The sequence below is a fragment of the Siniperca chuatsi genome, linkage group LG3 (genome assembly GCF_020085105.1).
Source record: "Siniperca chuatsi isolate FFG_IHB_CAS linkage group LG3, ASM2008510v1, whole genome shotgun sequence".
Classification (NCBI taxonomy): domain Eukaryota; kingdom Metazoa; phylum Chordata; class Actinopteri; order Centrarchiformes; family Sinipercidae; genus Siniperca; species Siniperca chuatsi.
The window spans coordinates 26,468,856-26,485,578 of NC_058044.1; the positions used below are offsets into that span (position 1 = coordinate 26,468,856).

At 40.3% G+C, this 16,723-nt stretch overlaps 1 protein-coding gene across 3 annotated transcripts in view; it reads right to left on the bottom strand.

Annotated features, from left to right (window-relative positions):
- The window catches only part of dnah6 (dynein, axonemal, heavy chain 6), a 61,531-nt gene that overhangs the window by 9,098 nt on the left and 35,710 nt on the right, over positions 1-16,723 (bottom strand). For all 3 annotated transcript variants that reach the window (XM_044190579.1, XM_044190580.1, XM_044190581.1), the window contains 22 exons: positions 16,210-16,350; positions 15,311-15,553; positions 14,873-15,040; positions 14,431-14,666; positions 12,926-13,070; positions 12,501-12,617; positions 12,059-12,182; positions 11,611-11,807; positions 10,938-11,141; positions 9,931-10,056; positions 9,524-9,688; positions 8,951-9,018; positions 8,543-8,723; positions 8,114-8,293; positions 7,711-7,944; positions 4,861-4,996; positions 4,453-4,619; positions 3,787-3,977; positions 3,397-3,557; positions 2,389-2,477; positions 1,346-1,492; positions 1,052-1,190 (listed from right to left, as the gene is read on the bottom strand). In XM_044190579.1, the coding sequence (XP_044046514.1) occupies positions 1,052-1,190; positions 1,346-1,492; positions 2,389-2,477; positions 3,397-3,557; positions 3,787-3,977; positions 4,453-4,619; positions 4,861-4,996; positions 7,711-7,944; positions 8,114-8,293; positions 8,543-8,723; positions 8,951-9,018; positions 9,524-9,688; positions 9,931-10,056; positions 10,938-11,141; positions 11,611-11,807; positions 12,059-12,182; positions 12,501-12,617; positions 12,926-13,070; positions 14,431-14,666; positions 14,873-15,040; positions 15,311-15,553; positions 16,210-16,350 (3,559 nt within the window). The remainder of the gene's footprint in view (positions 1-1,051; positions 1,191-1,345; positions 1,493-2,388; positions 2,478-3,396; positions 3,558-3,786; positions 3,978-4,452; positions 4,620-4,860; positions 4,997-7,710; positions 7,945-8,113; positions 8,294-8,542; positions 8,724-8,950; positions 9,019-9,523; positions 9,689-9,930; positions 10,057-10,937; positions 11,142-11,610; positions 11,808-12,058; positions 12,183-12,500; positions 12,618-12,925; positions 13,071-14,430; positions 14,667-14,872; positions 15,041-15,310; positions 15,554-16,209; positions 16,351-16,723) is intronic.

A 16,723-nucleotide genomic window follows, 5' to 3' on the forward strand; every position in this document is an offset into this window, starting at 1 on the left:
AATGGAATTTAAAAAATTTAAACTCCTTTGACAAATAAGTGTAAACTCTAAAGCATAACCCTGCTACAGTATAGTTATAAGAAAACTGTAAGTGAAATGTGGCATTTTCATCTTCAAATTGGTAAACAATGTGCTTTCTTATTAGATACACATAGCTAAAACTAATGCAGTCTAAAACAACAGTCCTGCAATGAATCCTTATTTCATGAAGGTTCTAATGTTCAGTTATTGTTGAAACTGTTTTAGAGAGGTGTAGATTCAACTTTATGGTCATTTTGGAAGATGCAGTTTGTGGTGCTGTTGAACTGTATTGCACTATACTGGGAGGTGTTTCTAATTTTTTGTCTACCCTCATTGATATAAATGGAGTGGACACTCCCATGTACCATGATAAATGCTATAATTAGTCAAACTACTTCATATTACAGGACTTCATAGCCACAACATTTAGATTTCTGTGTTTGACATAGAAAAAGAGCTTTACTGTGCATGGGAACATCTGTTCTTTTCATTTTATTTCTACAAACACAAAGCCAAGGAGAAGAGAGCAGAGAAAGTTCACTGAGTGAGAGTTGAACAAACACGGGATCACAGCTGCAGAACAGAGTGAAATCGTGTTACAGAACTCCCCTCCTTTGTGAAATCAGCAAACATTTTGCCTTCCCCATTTCACATGATGCTGGAAATGTGTGTGTTGTTGACAAAACAACAGTGGTCTGTCTGTGCCACACACAGGCAACACAACAAACATGCCAGCCTTAGTGACAGAAAGGGACATCCACATTTCCTGTCTTGTTTAAAGCCAACCGATCTGACATTTCATATATTGCTTTGCACTTTGCACTTTATGATGTTGTACGATGTTATTCAAAGCCAAATTAATATGTATTATATATATAAAAAACGTGATTGGAGCAGTACACTATAAAAAATCTACCAGACACACACAACCCCAAATACATCAACATGTGCTGTACATGTATGCCTGTATGCATTTAGGTAGACCTGCATGCAAATACACACACTTAACCCTGTGTGTAGGCTCTCCTACCAGTGATGTAGATGAGAGCGTCCCAAGGGATGGTGCCTTCTTTGCAGTAGAGGTTGAGGTTGAGCAGAGCACACTCCCTGTCACTGTCGTTAAACTCATAGCGGATGTTCCAGCCCAGAGGACCAAACTTCTTCCGCTCCTAATGCAAAACAAGAAACATATAAGGACACACGTAAAGGGACAGGCACATACCCACACAAACACATACAACAGCATGCAAGAGAGTAAAACATGTACAGGCACACAAAGCAGAAATGTTGTGTATGTGTGAGGTTTTAAGAGACAGTGTGCAACCTGGATGATTGCATGGAAAAAGCAGATTCCAAAGACGATCTTCCTCCACTGGCGTCCCAGAATGTGGTCTTCAAAGAAATTGCTGGAGATCTCTGTGAAGGCCCGTCGCATGTTGGCTCGCAGGCCTTTAGGTGGCTCATTAGTCACCTGGCAACAACAACACAGGACAAGACCACAGTGAGTTCTGCTCAGACTGCCAAAAATCCTGGGGCAGTGCTGGAGTCAGGCTATTCCTCCTTGTTGTGCAGGCAGTCAGTAAGCCTAGTTATGATACCTGTAGCTCTCGTGCAGGTCTCCCTCATGGAAACCTGTGTATAATTCCCACTCATCAGATCTGTTTATTTTGCTAACCCTGAAAGCTGGATAATCAACATGTCATGTTAAGTATTGCATACACAACCTGATCCTGCAGATCTGCAAACACAAGACAAATCATACTGTTTATCAATTATATTCAAGCAGCTAATTAGTGAGAGGACAGTTAAGATTTCAAAACAGTTAACACATATTTAATTGATAATATCAAATATTCCTAGCTTATACAGACAATGTATATTGGAAAGTAATCTAAAATCTATTTAGAGTATGCAACTTTATTAGAGAGGCAAAATGAGTTAAATAAGCGAATAACCCCTCGTGTAGATCTTTGTAATTAATGAGTTTTCTCTAACCTAATAGAATACACAGTCTTGAAATTAATTATTAATAGTCTTTTGTACAGATGCAATATGTGCAGTATCAACTGTGAGTTTGGCACAGAAGTCTAAGAGGTTATACTCAGTATGTATATTTAGAATATTTGCTTTTAAGGCATATGGGTGTGAATAATCTTCATGAAGAAGAATGATGAAGCAACTGTGCAACTGCAGAATACTTACTGGAGAGAATCCAAATTTGTTCAAACCTGAACTTTTCACACTGGAAGTGAATGCAACAAATCCTGTCCTAGTCCTGCAGAGCAATCTTTGACAGACAATCTTCAAATGGATGAACTGAACTAAAGTGAGATTATACAGTGGCCCAGTGTGTGGTTGTGTGTTTACCTTGACAGAGTTCTGGAGCACTGTAACAGGAAATACTTTGGAAGGCATGGAACTGAGAAACAAACGGAAACTCTCGTGGATTGATGTGTCTGAACAGGAACAGAGAGGTACATTATTCACAGCCATTAACACAAGAAAAAGAACATAATGAATGTCTCTGTGACTACACCGAATAACGTTCATTAACGTATTTTTCCATTGATACAAATGCTGTGAAAAACCAAGGAAACAACCACAAAAACATTTTGTCATTTGTGTCCCCAGAAGCTTGGTTATGTTGTGTTATGGGGGCACATTGCAGTGTGTTTGCTAGTGTTTTCTAGCTGCACTGAGCTGGGCTCTCAGCCACCAGACATTAAACCTGCGCAGCACAAGTCACAGAAATGTTATTAGATCCTGAGAGAGATTCTCAAAATGACGCTGTCACAGAACAACTCCTCTCCTTCCTGCTTCTTTTTTACACCTGTAGATTTACACATGCCACGCCTTGGGCATGTAACAAAGTGGCTGCAGAGAGTTATTCGTCCACCTGTCAAACATGAAACCAACCACATGTAACCAGTCCTGATCTATAAGCAGTATAAAGATTGAAATGCAGGAAGAAGCTATCTATTTCTAAATAAAAAAAATAAAAATCTGAATTTAAATTGATAAAACTGGTAAAACTACCTCTATAATTAAAATGAGGTTGTTAAAAATATAAAAACATAAAAATAACAAGATGAAGTTATTGGCTTCTAATACTGTATTAAATAATGTTATTGAAAAGTAAACTGGCTAATTTTTAGAACTTTTAGATGAAAACACTGTTGATGCATCATGCATGTAGCCATGCATTAATAATTCTACAACTGAAACTGAAAGACTCTTTCATTCTTATTTTCAGGAGCAACAGTATAAAATGTAATCACAAAGGAGTGAGATCCGAAATAGGTGTCATGATGCTCTGCCCTGATCATTTGTGTAGTTACATGGAAATGTTTCAGTGTCGTTTCAATGTGTTAATACCAGGCTCAGTGAAGGTCTTGATGAGCTCCTCCATGGCCAACATCCAGGAGACAGCCAGATGACAGTTCTGCAGAAAGACCCATTTGCCACTCTGCAGTGCTGCATGGATCATCTTCTCTGCTATTGGCCCCTGACCTTGACCCAATGAGATGGACTCAACTCTGAGAGACAGGGAGAGGTGGAAATACCCCTGTGATCATGTGTAAACAACTGTATTTACTGACCATCATACCAAACTCCTCCCTCTCTCCATCCAGACATGCTTCCTTGTCCTGTCACATCCCACTTTTCCAGGTTACTGGCCATTGCCTGTATATATTCCATCTATTCTATCACAACACCCGACCTTATAGCCTATAGCCTATATCCTATCTGAACATCTTTTTTTACCTGTCAAGACAGCCCCTCTCTTTTGCAAAGCGCTGGAAGGCACCCATAGGGTCGGATCCTGTACTGAGAATGAAGATCAGTGGTGTGGACGGGGACATATCGTTGTAGAGGTTCGCCAGGTCAACTGGAGGGTTTTCCACAAACTGCTTCCCCAGGCTGACAATCACAAACTCTGTTGCTGCAAACACCACCTGGACAAGAGAGTGAGGAAGTAAATCATAGAAAAACTGGACAAAGAGTAGTAGTAAAACAGTAGCAAGGAGAGAGGGGCATAACATGTGCATGAGAGAATGTGATGAAAAGGTAAAGAAACAGCATCAATGTAAGAAAAGCAAGTAAGAAAGGGGTAAACATAAAAAGAAAATTTGACAGATGTTATAACCAACAGGACTGAGGAAGACTGACACGGGGACATAAAGAGAAATAAAATAAAATAGGTAAACGGGATGTTTTTATCAGCAGTGGACAGGACATCACTGCAGAGACTAGAAGGCTTTATTTTCTAAGATCCAGTTGCTGGCATGTCTGGTTTTCCATGGGAGTGTAAAGGACTGACATGAACAACAATTGTCCTAATTTGAAACCCCCTGTGATCTTGTAGACCTGAAAACAAACAATCTCCAATACCTTAATAAATATCTTTTAACAGACTTCATCTAGGCTTACCTTCTCTTCCATGAAGCTCTTGATAAGGACTAGCTTCTGGAAGGCCCCCAACCTCTCATTCCAGTAACCTCTGATCTCCTGCTTCACCTCTTTGGACTCCCCAAGAGGAGGCAGCTCTGTCACATAGCCTTCCCAGTTCTCTGGATTAATAGCTGCTTGAAAACGTCCTAAAGGATAGGTGACTGTCATTTAACACTACATAAATCTTGATTTTATAAGTAGTAATGTATGTACAGATTTGTATACTATGTGTTAGAAGAATGATGATTTATCTCAGCCTGACAGCAAAAAATTATGTTTTGGAACTAGGCCAAACATTCTACTTTTTATATTTAGTAGAAATATAATGCACTAAATATGCTGATTCTTGCTAGATCATCCAGGATAATAACACTAGGTTTGGGTTACCGAGCTTGATGTGGATATGGGTTCTGGTGATTTCCTTGGAGATGTCCTTGAAGCAAGGCAGTGTGTCCTCCAGCTCAAAACATGTCCGCCAGTAAAAATCACTTAGCCATGGCACATCTGGCCGTTCTGCATAGTCCTGGGAGAAGGGGAAATTGAAAAGGAGACAATTACAACAGTAAAGGAAGGAGATAGTAAAAAGATGGAGGACAGAATCGAAAGGCAGTAAAGAAGATTTGAATCGAGAGGCAGTAAAGAAGATTTAAAGGATGTCAATAAAAATGTGAAGAGAGGATGACTTAAAACATCTACGGTAATGTAAAGGTAACAGATAAGAGATGGTGATGGCATAAAAATGCAAAGACAAATTTGAAAAGCATTCCAAATTAGCAAGAGAAGCGTCGATTATGGATGCATTGAAGCTGCAATGCAAAAGACAGGAGACAGAGGTGCACAGAGGTGAAGGAGAAGAAAGGAAGGAGAGCATTAGCATGAGGATCACAATGGCTGACAGGCAGCACCTCCAGCCTAACATATGCCAAATGGTGGGTAAACACAGGCGTATACCCTTGGGTGGCACTGACTGATCTGTATTGTGGTCTCAAAACCATCTGAACTTGTCAAACAACAACAAAAAACAAACAGAGGTAAATCTCAAAGGTCCTTTTATTCATTGCTCTATACTACCTTTCCTCTTCTTTATTGCCCAAACCAATGGTGCCTCAGCTGGGGTTCGGAAGATAACAATTATAGAGAAATATATAGAGAGAGGGAGATGTCTGAAAGTTGGACTATTCTGAGGTCAATTGGACTCTCCGTTCAGATGACCTGATTTAGTCCTTCTGAAGTTGTCAAGACGGGCCACATATCTGACTTGAGGTACTAAGGCTTTTGCAATGATTGCTTAAGGCAGGGCTACTCAATTACAAATTCAATTGGGCCAGATTTTAAAACCAGGAAATGTAGATTGGCCAGACATTTTCAGCAGCATATTTAAAATCTTTTTTTAGTTTTTGGTAATGACAAATTATAAACAAATGCAAATTAATGTAATAAAAAATAGCAGCCGTTTGGAGATGGCGGTAAAATAAACAAATACTTGCCTGTCCCGGCAGGGTTAAACTGGTTTTCATTGTCAAATTTACGTTTCAGGGTTGACATATTTTCAGTAGAGCACTTCCCTATCTGCGACTGTCAATAGCCAGATGTTTTGAAAGGCTACTAAGCGTGGTCGGAACTCACATGAGAAAACGTTGATTTGTGAAAGATATGATTGCCGGTGTCGCTACATCTGTAAACATTCTAGGTTGCTTGTGGGCCGGATGTGGCCCGCGGGCCGCCAATTGAATGGGCCTGGCTTAAGGCCTATTAGCATGCTACATACAGGTTGTATGGACAGCTGAGAAACAGAGATACTCTCCTTTTCTTATCTCTCCTCCACAGAAATATTTATTTTGTCAACCTCTCCACAGATAGATTTTCTCATATGTTCTTTTGTCTCTCGTTTACTGTGTGCATTTCCATCCGTCTCAGTAGTTCCTCAGCAATAAGCTGGCCAAGAGAGAGAGAGCCTGACTGCCACTTTGTGACAACTCAATCCCAACATAAGAGGGGGAGAGAATGAGAGAATGAAGATACTGCCTACAGGCCAACCGGGGGGGGGGGGGTTTAGAGGATCCTGACAACAAACTGGAACAAATTTCTCTATTTTCGTCTAATTACAATACCAGGAAGCCAAAAATGTTTTTTTTCCATTTAGAACTCATGACACAGTCAAAAATAGGCCATTATCTCTCTATTCCTGCATGCAATTAAGCCTCATAGCCTATGATTCGTTCTGGCTTCAGTGGTCAAATCACCTCACTGACAGTTGGCCATTCTTGTATATTCAAACTCTGAATAGCTGAACTGATGTAAAGCTACGATTAACTTAAAAATTAAAAATGTACACCTTCGCCAAGCAGGTTTAAGTCAGATGGTTAGAAAAATGAAAGGGACTAAAGTTAGAGGAACCAAAGAAATAGTTTTCTTATAGTTACACAAGGAGCACATTTCCTGTGACAGACTATATCCCTTTACATTTATGATGACAATGACATGCACGCTTGGTATTGTGCTCCAATTAGTTATTTTGAATAGACAGGGGCACAAGTGTGATTTTATGCTACATTCACCTGAAATGAGAATTGTTGCTGGCATTCTGTGGTTGCTTGTAACAGAAACTAGTGAGTGTTAGGGTGTTAACTGAGATGGAAGTTTTCCAGAGACTTTCATTGATGTTTATTTTATTTATGACCATATTTATGTGTGATAGAGCCATCCTCACCTTAGTAAATTTTTTTTTTTAAATATTTAAGTACAACAGAAGCAACTCATAAATGATTGCTGAATTATTGATGAGGTAGCAGGGACAAACACACGTATCATATCTTAGCCAGTTCACACGATAGCATACAATGCGTTTTCCTTTTTAAATAAAACAGTCAATTGTAGTTATCTTACTTCTGTCACTCGTAAGTACATAAGAACTGTCTGTTTCTCCTGTATTACCTGAATGATGCACTAGGTGAAATGTCACTCTGCAACAATCTTTTGACTATAGTCGACTTAGTTAAGTTATAGCGCAAGTAGAGATGGAGCACCTGAACAAAGCGGTGAGTTAAGTGTGAAACTAACTAGTTACAATGTAGCAGTTGACTTTACACTAAAACTTACGTTCAGCTGGTGCAACAAACTGCTTGTGCCTAACAGGCTAAAGACTATGAATGCACATTTCATTATCCATGAACACCACTGACGCATTGTTATATCATTATAAAAAATGCATGAACAGAAATTTTATTCTCATCTCACCTTTTCCAAAGAGGTAGCTCCTCTTAGGAAGTGCTGCCACTCAGCATCGGAGATTTCGCCACGCTGCCTCATGATCTCTACACATAACATGAAGCTGTAGATAAGCTTGTGCTGCTCAAAGAGGCCACGGGACACATTGATGTAGGAGTTGAGCAGGATCTGGTCCAGCAGGATCTGGAGACGCTCTTCTAACACACTGCTCTTCTCTGATGTCTCAATGGTGGCGTTAAAGAGCTGAGGGTGGAAAAAGAAAATTACAGAAAGAATGGAGCAGAAAGATACTGAACAGGATCTAATTACGTTCCATGGAGTGTTTTCATAATGTGTTCCTAACAAAAGATTAAAAAGTCAGATGCAGATTTGTCTGCGGCTTGTAAAATAAAGCCTGGTTACTCTCTCTCACCTGTTTGAAGTACTTGAGGGAGAACTGGTACATTGGATCGATCTCAGAGAGACTGGCGATGACAAAGTACAAGACTGAACCTCGGGTGGCTACGGGGCGGTAGCGCTCCCTTGCAGAGTTGATCATCAGCTCAGTGGCCTCTGCCTCCTCCAGACGATGCTTTATGGTCTCTGAAGTCACCTGCGGAATGGTGGAAAAGAGAGAGAAAAAACAAAAAAGAAAGAGAGGAGCAGCAACAAAACAAGAACAGAAAAGATGTGGTAGAGGAAAGGAAGGAAACAGAACAGGACAATAGGAGAATAACAATGAAAATTCCAAACATGAGTGGACATTTTTTGTAGATGATGACAGATGATCTGAAATTCATTGTCCTAACAGTACAGAACAAGACAAAATGTCCATATGACCTTTGCCTGATCCCAGATTTACCTTTGACTCCTGGAGAGTCTGAACTAGCTCCTCGTTGTCAAGTATATTCCCCTCAGAGGTAAAGAGAAGCTTAAGGATGCGGTCTTCGATATCTTTCAGCTGGTTGCGGTCAGCGTTGATGCGCACAATCAGCTCATTCCTCTGTTCCTCAAGGTGTGGACTCTCCAGACGCACCACATCACTGAGGAGAGGAAGAGAGGTTGCAAGAAGATTGGGGCAGAGAAAAGAATGTGGGGGAATCAATCACTATCCACAAAAGGATGAGATTATAGTCAAGGTGCAAGTGCAAAGTGCAAATAGTTTTTTTTACTGAGGTACATCAAGTTGGATAGTGGTTTGTAAATGTGAACCGTGTGGTTTGGGAAGGATGCAATATCTGTTTTCATGTGTGTCTATGCATGTATTCACCTAAGCAGTTGGTCTTCCAAGCCAGACTTGGTCACGGTAAAGTTGATGATTGTAACTTTGATACACACCTGAAGGGCAACAGGAACACACACACGCACACACAGACAAGGTGAAACCGCCAGTGCATTTCCATCACCATTCATTCAAAAAGCCACAATTCTACATGTCCCCTGAACACTTATTCATATTTATTTGCAAAATGATTTTAACATTTTAACTGCCATGTCACTTGAAATCTTTTATGTATTTGACAGCTGATGTCCAACAAAAATACTTTAACTGTCAAATGGGTTCATGCTGTTTAAGATACTGCCTTCATGCACTACTGGTTTGAATTAACACTGGAATAAAAGCATTGACACGGTGTTGCTGTTCTCCTGGGCTGGTGCTGAATAAAAGCCAATAGCACAGTTGGCGAGCTGGCAGGCGACTCTTGACAATGCCTGCAAACTGACCATAGTCATTACAGGAAGCCAAGCACTAATTGTACCAGGCCCTTTGCTACCGTGGCAGAATGGCACAGAGGTTGTTTTGTGTGTTACTGTTTCTCTTATTCCATATTGCTGTCCTTACCTCTGGTAGGTAGTGTGGGTTGGCCATCTTGGTGGTCATATAGAACCTGAAGTTTTTATCATAGTCAATATCTGAGTCTCCGAGTCGGATTAATGTCCGTCCACCAGCCACAAATGTCTGCTTCAGCAGGATGGGCTCCAGAGCTGGATCTAGGGTCTCCTTTAACTATACACACAAGAATGCAGGAACACTAACATGCAAATGGTAATAAACAAGACTGTCCAATAAAGGTTTCATAGTTCAAACCTTGTTCAATCAATGGAAGCAAATGGGAGGTTCAGTTAAATGCCAAAACTACAAATCATACACACCAAAATGTGTACCTTCCCCAAATGAGTTATGGAATAATGTTTTAAAATCATCTTCCTTATGCTCAAACATGTTTAGTGTTTTTAGTGTGTTCCTACCTCCTCTAGCAGTACAGGCATGCCCATGCGTATGGCATTCTCTAGGGTACGGAGAAAGCTTGGGTCTGTCAGCTTGATCACCTTTAGACCATGTTTAGCCTCCTTGGAGCGGATCCATCGGTTGGCCTGAGGGTGAAAGAAATAACCTTTATCTAATGTGATAAAAAGATGTTAGCACTTGATGTAATAAAGGGAGACTGTAGCAATGGTAGTGCAGTGGGAAAAGACATAACAATACTGTATGTGATCGAGCTCAATGTTGTGGGAGTGAACAATATATCATCTACAGTGAATCACACTGTCTGTTAGGCATAATCAGACATGGACCGTTTCACAAATAACTTGTCAGCATTTCTGTCTAACCCATATCTGCATCCCTTTGTATTCTATGTAAAGCAAGAGAGAGCAGCTGTACTCAGAAAAAGAACAACAGACAGAGTTACAGGGATGGAGGAGAGAATAAAGCTCAAACATGACAGGAAAGAAAATTTGACTTGTCAGGGGTCAAGAGGACATGGAACGGTAAGCTACACAGAGCCTAAACACTGAAGCTGTGACAACATTTCCATCCTGTACATATTTGTGAGTCTGACTGAGCTGGTTTGTGTCCTTTCTATGTTGGGAAGCTGGGAATTGTGTGTGTCCTGGGGCAGGGGCCAGTCTGTGACTTTGTTTCTGACTGTGTCTGACAGGAAGTTCTATTTTGAGAGAGGTTTTTCTGTTCTTTACGCTGGTACCGCAGCCATGTAGTCAATGTGTTACATCACATGAAATCCAGAAAGAGAAGTAAATTGTGGAATAAAATATTATTCACTTGGGTTTTGTAACCCAGTGTGTATTCATTTACATGTCCCTAACATGACACAATGTGTGAAACTTTGGATGAACAGAAAATGGAAGTCCTCGTATAATAAATTGATTAACTGATCAATCACAACTAACAACAAAACAATCCACGCCTGAAACACATTGAATGAATGCTGCCTTGATCCTAGTTTCTAGTTCACCTGATCCTGTGGGTCGATCATAAGAGGCCAGCGGCGGCCCTCGGTTACCAGGATCCCGTTCTCCGTAGAGACGGTGTCACGAGGCAGACCCTCTGTGTTCCACTGGCGGATTACAAATGGGTCACCCAGAATGTTGATCAGGCTGAAGCTGGAACTAATGGGGATGTTCAGTTCCTGGCACTGTATTATCCATTGGTCAATTAGCTGGGGAAAGAGAGCACACACACATGCATGAGTGCACTAGTTTTTTCTTTGGTTGTTTTTTTGTTTTGTCTGAAAGATGATTGGTTTGAGGTGTTTTGTTTTTAAAACCTCTTGTGTTTTTGTATCCTGCTTATTTTATAATGTTTCTCCTTTTTAATCACATTCTTATCACTGACTTTATCACTGTACTTCTGTGTTTTAATAACGTACAAACAAATCCAGTGCCATTACCATATATCTATTCTGTTCTGGGAATAGCATCTCAAAGCAGAAATACAAGAACAATAATGAGACACTACTGGGCTTAATTCTGCATACAGACACTGCAACGTAAAAAGGGTGGAGTGCACTGTATCGCCACAAGGTGTAAGACTCTACAGTACACTCATACTGAGCCTACCAGTTGTCCATTCTGCATACCAGAGTAGTCCTAAAAGCACTGAAGTGCACCTCATCACACTGTACCTACCAGCTGTCTATAGTGGGAAGTGAACGCTCCATAGTAGGCCACACAGGCAGCTGCAATGAAGACATTCCCCACAACGTTGATGATCTCTTGCTCAAACAAGGCAACACTTTTTTCCCAGCGTACTTGCTCATCACCTAGAGCTGAAGTTAGCTTCCCTGCCCTGGTCAGCCGAGCCTGTGTCAGAGCCATGGTGTTAACTTTGAAGAAAGAGAGGGGTCAGAAAGAGAGAGAAAAAAAGAACATTTCAAGGTAAATACTGGCAGACTTTTGTTTTCTTCAATTCCAATGGGTAGTAAAACCTTCCTGAATACTGAAAGAGATAGCAGACATGTATGTTCCATCTCCATCTCTAGAGATCTTCACACAACAGGAATATATTAAATATACAATGGCTGGGCAGTTTAAAACCCAGGTAGAGTTTAAACTGGTAAGATATAAAGAGCCTTACCCAAATCCTCCTTCTCATTTAAACTGCTGTCAAACTGATCCTGTAGGACCTTGATCTGGTTCTCCACCTCCTGAAGCTTTTGTTGCTTCTCCCTCAAGGTGGCCATAGTCATGTCCAGCTCCTCCTGCATGGGTTGGAATAGAGGGGGGAAGGAAAAAGGGAAATTCCATTAATGAACCATTTAGAGAATATTTGGTATATTTTTTACTCCCATTATTTGGTCCAATGTATGCAGGGCAATCCTGAGTGGGACTGAGAGGGAATAGAGAATGGATTGGTGTTTAGTGGATGAATGCTTTGATTGTAATAGACTTAACAAAAAGACAAAAATAGGTAAGTAAATAAAGTAAGACTATGTAAAGCATGATCCATTCAATTATTATTTGTGCATGTATATCATTAAAACCTGTATGCATACTGCACTCTACTGTATGTTACTGACCTGTGCCTTGGCCAGTTTTTCTCTCTTGGGGCCGACTTCTTTGAGGACTCTGGAGTAAAGATTCATGGCTCTGACCCACATGCACATTGATCTGCAGGCTTTGGATACCTTCTCCACCTGACAGCAGCAACACAATAAGGATTTACACCCAGTAACATATATTGAAACATACTATGTTACGTTCCACAAATGACTGACAATTTATGCCATCACAAATCTACATAGTTCATTTCAGTAGTGTACATGTGACCATAATGCCATAATTGAAACTTAAGCAGTTATTTTCCAGTTTCCATCCTGACTCTGGCACTTTCAAAACTGCTAAAGTGTTTGAACACCAATTTCACCAGAATTTGTTTACTCTGAGCCCTACTCCAAAACATCTGACTGACATATCAGAGTGTTTGACATGAAATCCAACAGACCTTCTCAGGTATGAAATCAGGGTTGCTGACGTATTTCTGCAGCTTCAGCAGGATCTGAGGCTTGATATTGTCCTTGTCATAGTCTGTCAGACGCCTAAGGAAATTGGCATCTCCCAGTAAGAGCTTGGCACCGGTCCAGTCCGGTCTGTAAGGAGAAAGGGATGTGAGTGAGGAGTTGTGGAAAAAAGGGGACCTAACAAAATGCCTAATAATAAGTATTAAGTGTGAATGTGTGTCTTAATTTATATGGGGACAATACATATATATACATAAAAAAAGATGTAAGCTGATTTCTAATTTGAGTCTGGCAGGTTGTTGCACATTTTTGTACATGGTGTGTGAGTTAGTAAACCCAGTCTGGAACTGTTAATTGCTAGCAATGATATGAGAATGAAACATTACTTACAAATATCCAAGGCACATGGTAATGTAAACTACTGTAGGTCATGATACTGTAAATATAATGTAGGAATTCCACTTTGACATACATGCAATGCTTACAAATCACATTCAACACTAAGACTCAGATCACAACTCAGAACAACAAGAAACAAAAGACGAGAGTCTAATCTATCAATAGATATATTACACATTCATATTCATGTATCTTGTCATAGTACTAGTATTCAGTGAAAGTTCCACATAGTGCTAGGGTGCCACCAGCAAAACAGTGGGTCGAGTAGATAGGATATTGGGCAGGATTGGATTTAGTGCAGCAATGCAGTAGATAAATGACAATGAAATTTAAGGCATTAACAGAGGGATGAGTCATGAGATGGTAGGGTAATCCCTCTGGATGCTGACTACAAAATATGTGGGATTATAAAATAGGCCCAAATATCATACATTTAGCAGAGTGACGATTGCGATTATAATGATAATGATAATTTTTGGATTGACTAAAATTATGTTGATAATAATTATGCTGAAGATCTTAAGTGCCAAGATGATGAAGGCAGCTAAAGTGATAATTGTGATTATAATGATGGATCATCATGATGAATGGGATGCCTGATGGATCTTTTTTGGGACACAGACATTGGGAGAATACATGTTCCTGTTTGGTATTCTTTCTTTTTTTGTAGTCATATATCCTAGACTGAAATTGGATTGGGTATTTTATTTTGATCCGACAGAATTAGACACTGTTTACAGATGATGATTTGCTATTGGTGTTGACTTAAATCAATTATGCTAAACAAATGAAACACACATCATATAGAGATTAGCTATAAGATTTCACCAAGCCCTGGGCTGTCCTCCATGCTCTTATGACTTTATTATGAAAAAGCCCTATAAAATAGCATCCGCCATCCATAATGTTTTTTTTTCTTCCTAAAATAGATTATTAGGGTGTGACATAATTAGTGAGAAGTGAGTTTGTAACAATGGCTGGTGAAAGAATGGCACTTTTAGGTGATAAGAGAGGCGGGGATACTTCTCTCATCAATAAACTCTGAAGAAGAAAAGTCTTGTTTTTTAGAGTGAGAGAGAAGCACACTGACTTGCAGTTGAGCAGGATGCAGACAGCCTCCATGACAGTCATGACTAGGTCTGGGGGTTTGGTGAACACCTTGATCTCAGAGATATCAGCCTTGTCGAGAGAATTAAGGGCCTGATTGGCACCCTCCAGCGCTGGCAGAGCCTCATCCAGGTCCCTCTGGGCATCATCGGCTATGGCCTGGGTGTCTTCAGCTTTGACCTTGGCCAAAGCCTCATCCTCTTTCACTACTTTACGCACCTGTGGTAAGAATATATTTTTGTATGATACATACACATACACTTCAGCAATGAGAAAAGGTTATCATGCTTTTCTAGCACCTCATAGGAGACAATGGACACATTTTGGAAACTTCAGTAACAATGCTACCTTATCTCTCTCTACACACACACACACACACACACACACACACACACACACACACACACACACACACACAAGCAGACCTCGTCAGCTCTCTCCTGGTCTACAGCCAGTTTCTCCATGAGGGCATCAACATCAATGGATTTTTGTTTGAGGACTGGCTCCAGAGCAGACAGGTCCACTTTCATTTTGTCCACAAGCTCATTGGTCTCCAGCAGTTTGGTCAGACCGTTCTTCACACGATCCCTGGCCTATACGTACAACACCCCCACACACAGATATATTATGCATATTTTGCATGCAGACATAATCTACAAAATAAGACAAAATGCATTACAGTGCCACAACCACAAATAAGCTGATCACAGAGTTTATTCACAATTACTACTAACCACTAGCTAGAGCAACTAGCTACTGTTTCCTCTTCAACAATGTCATGTAAAGATTTACCATCAACACCACAACTGACAACTAATCACTTGTAATGATAATTGCTCATGCATTTTCATGGTTAGACTTACAAGCACTAGCTGCTGTCTCTTCTGCTTTAGCATGGACAGGTAGAGGTTGATGAGCTCCAGGTAGGAGGTAGGCGTGGTGTAGTATCGGCGTCTGAGCTCTGAGAAGAAGTGCTCAGCCATGTCTGTGACACTAACATGTATCTCCACGCACATGGCCGAAATCCTCTGCTTCAGATCCTCACTGCCAAAGTCCACATTCTGGAAGAAGACCTGAGAGACAGAGAGGAGCGCCTCACGAGGCCACTGGGCACCACAGAGTAAATGGGAAAAGAGGAAAGAGCGAGATAAAGTTTGCAGTGAGGGCAAGGATATATAGCTTTTATTTTAGCTTTTGTTTATTTGCATGGTGATTCAACACAACAACAATAGAAAGACATACAAAATTTACAAAATGCAATAATAAATAATTAAATAAAGATGCAAATTACAAGCTTCCACAACTGAATTAAGAAATTGACAAATGACATAAATGGAACAATATAGATAGAAAGCCATAAATTACAATCCTGAACAAGAGCAGGTGAAGAGAATGGTGAGTGAGTGTGAGATGATAGAAAACAAGAAAAATGCAAAAAAGGGGGTGGAAAATTATGTCAGAGTGAAGAAGAAATTTCATTTAGGGGATAGCTTCCAGGACCAGCAGCATGGTGGTAATGTTAGATAGCTCAAAAGAAGAATGGTGCTGCAGATTGTTTCAAGACAAGGAAAGTGATACATCCTAACAAACATGTAGATGATCCCTATAACATGTTTGTACCAGTTAGAATAATTATATTTATATTCTATGACTTTCTATGTATAATAATTACATAATCATCTTTAATTTCACAACCCCAAACCAAAGTGTTAATCATATATGACTGGACAAGGTCAGAAAAATGAGAGCTATCTCAGCATACCTGCACAAACCAGTCAATGGTGCAGCAGTTGACCAGTGAAGGAAACATACGACAGCGGGACCTGAAGGCATCGCCCACGGGACTCATACACAGCACAATGTGCAGCTTTTCCCGTACACGTGAGATGAAAAACTGGAACACCTGAAGGCCACACACACGCATGCAGAGATTCCATTACTTCTGGAGGTTCTGTCTCAGTAGGCAGATAACATTAAAGGCTGATATTTTCTTACAGCTCGCTTGGGGGCACTGACTTTAACTGACTGCTCTTGCCCAGACTCTATGGCTATTTTGGCCCTTTGTGGTTAACACTGTGTATGTGTGTTGTTTCTGAAATGTTATGCAAGTTCATAATTATCTTCTTTTAGCTACTGACAGTGGTCAGTCTTTGTTTTTACTTCTGTTATATCTTACTGCAGCTTTTGATACTGATAATCTCTCGATTTTATTTGAACATCTTAAACATTGGGTGGGCATATCTGGTATTGTTTTAGACTGGTATATTCAAATCTCT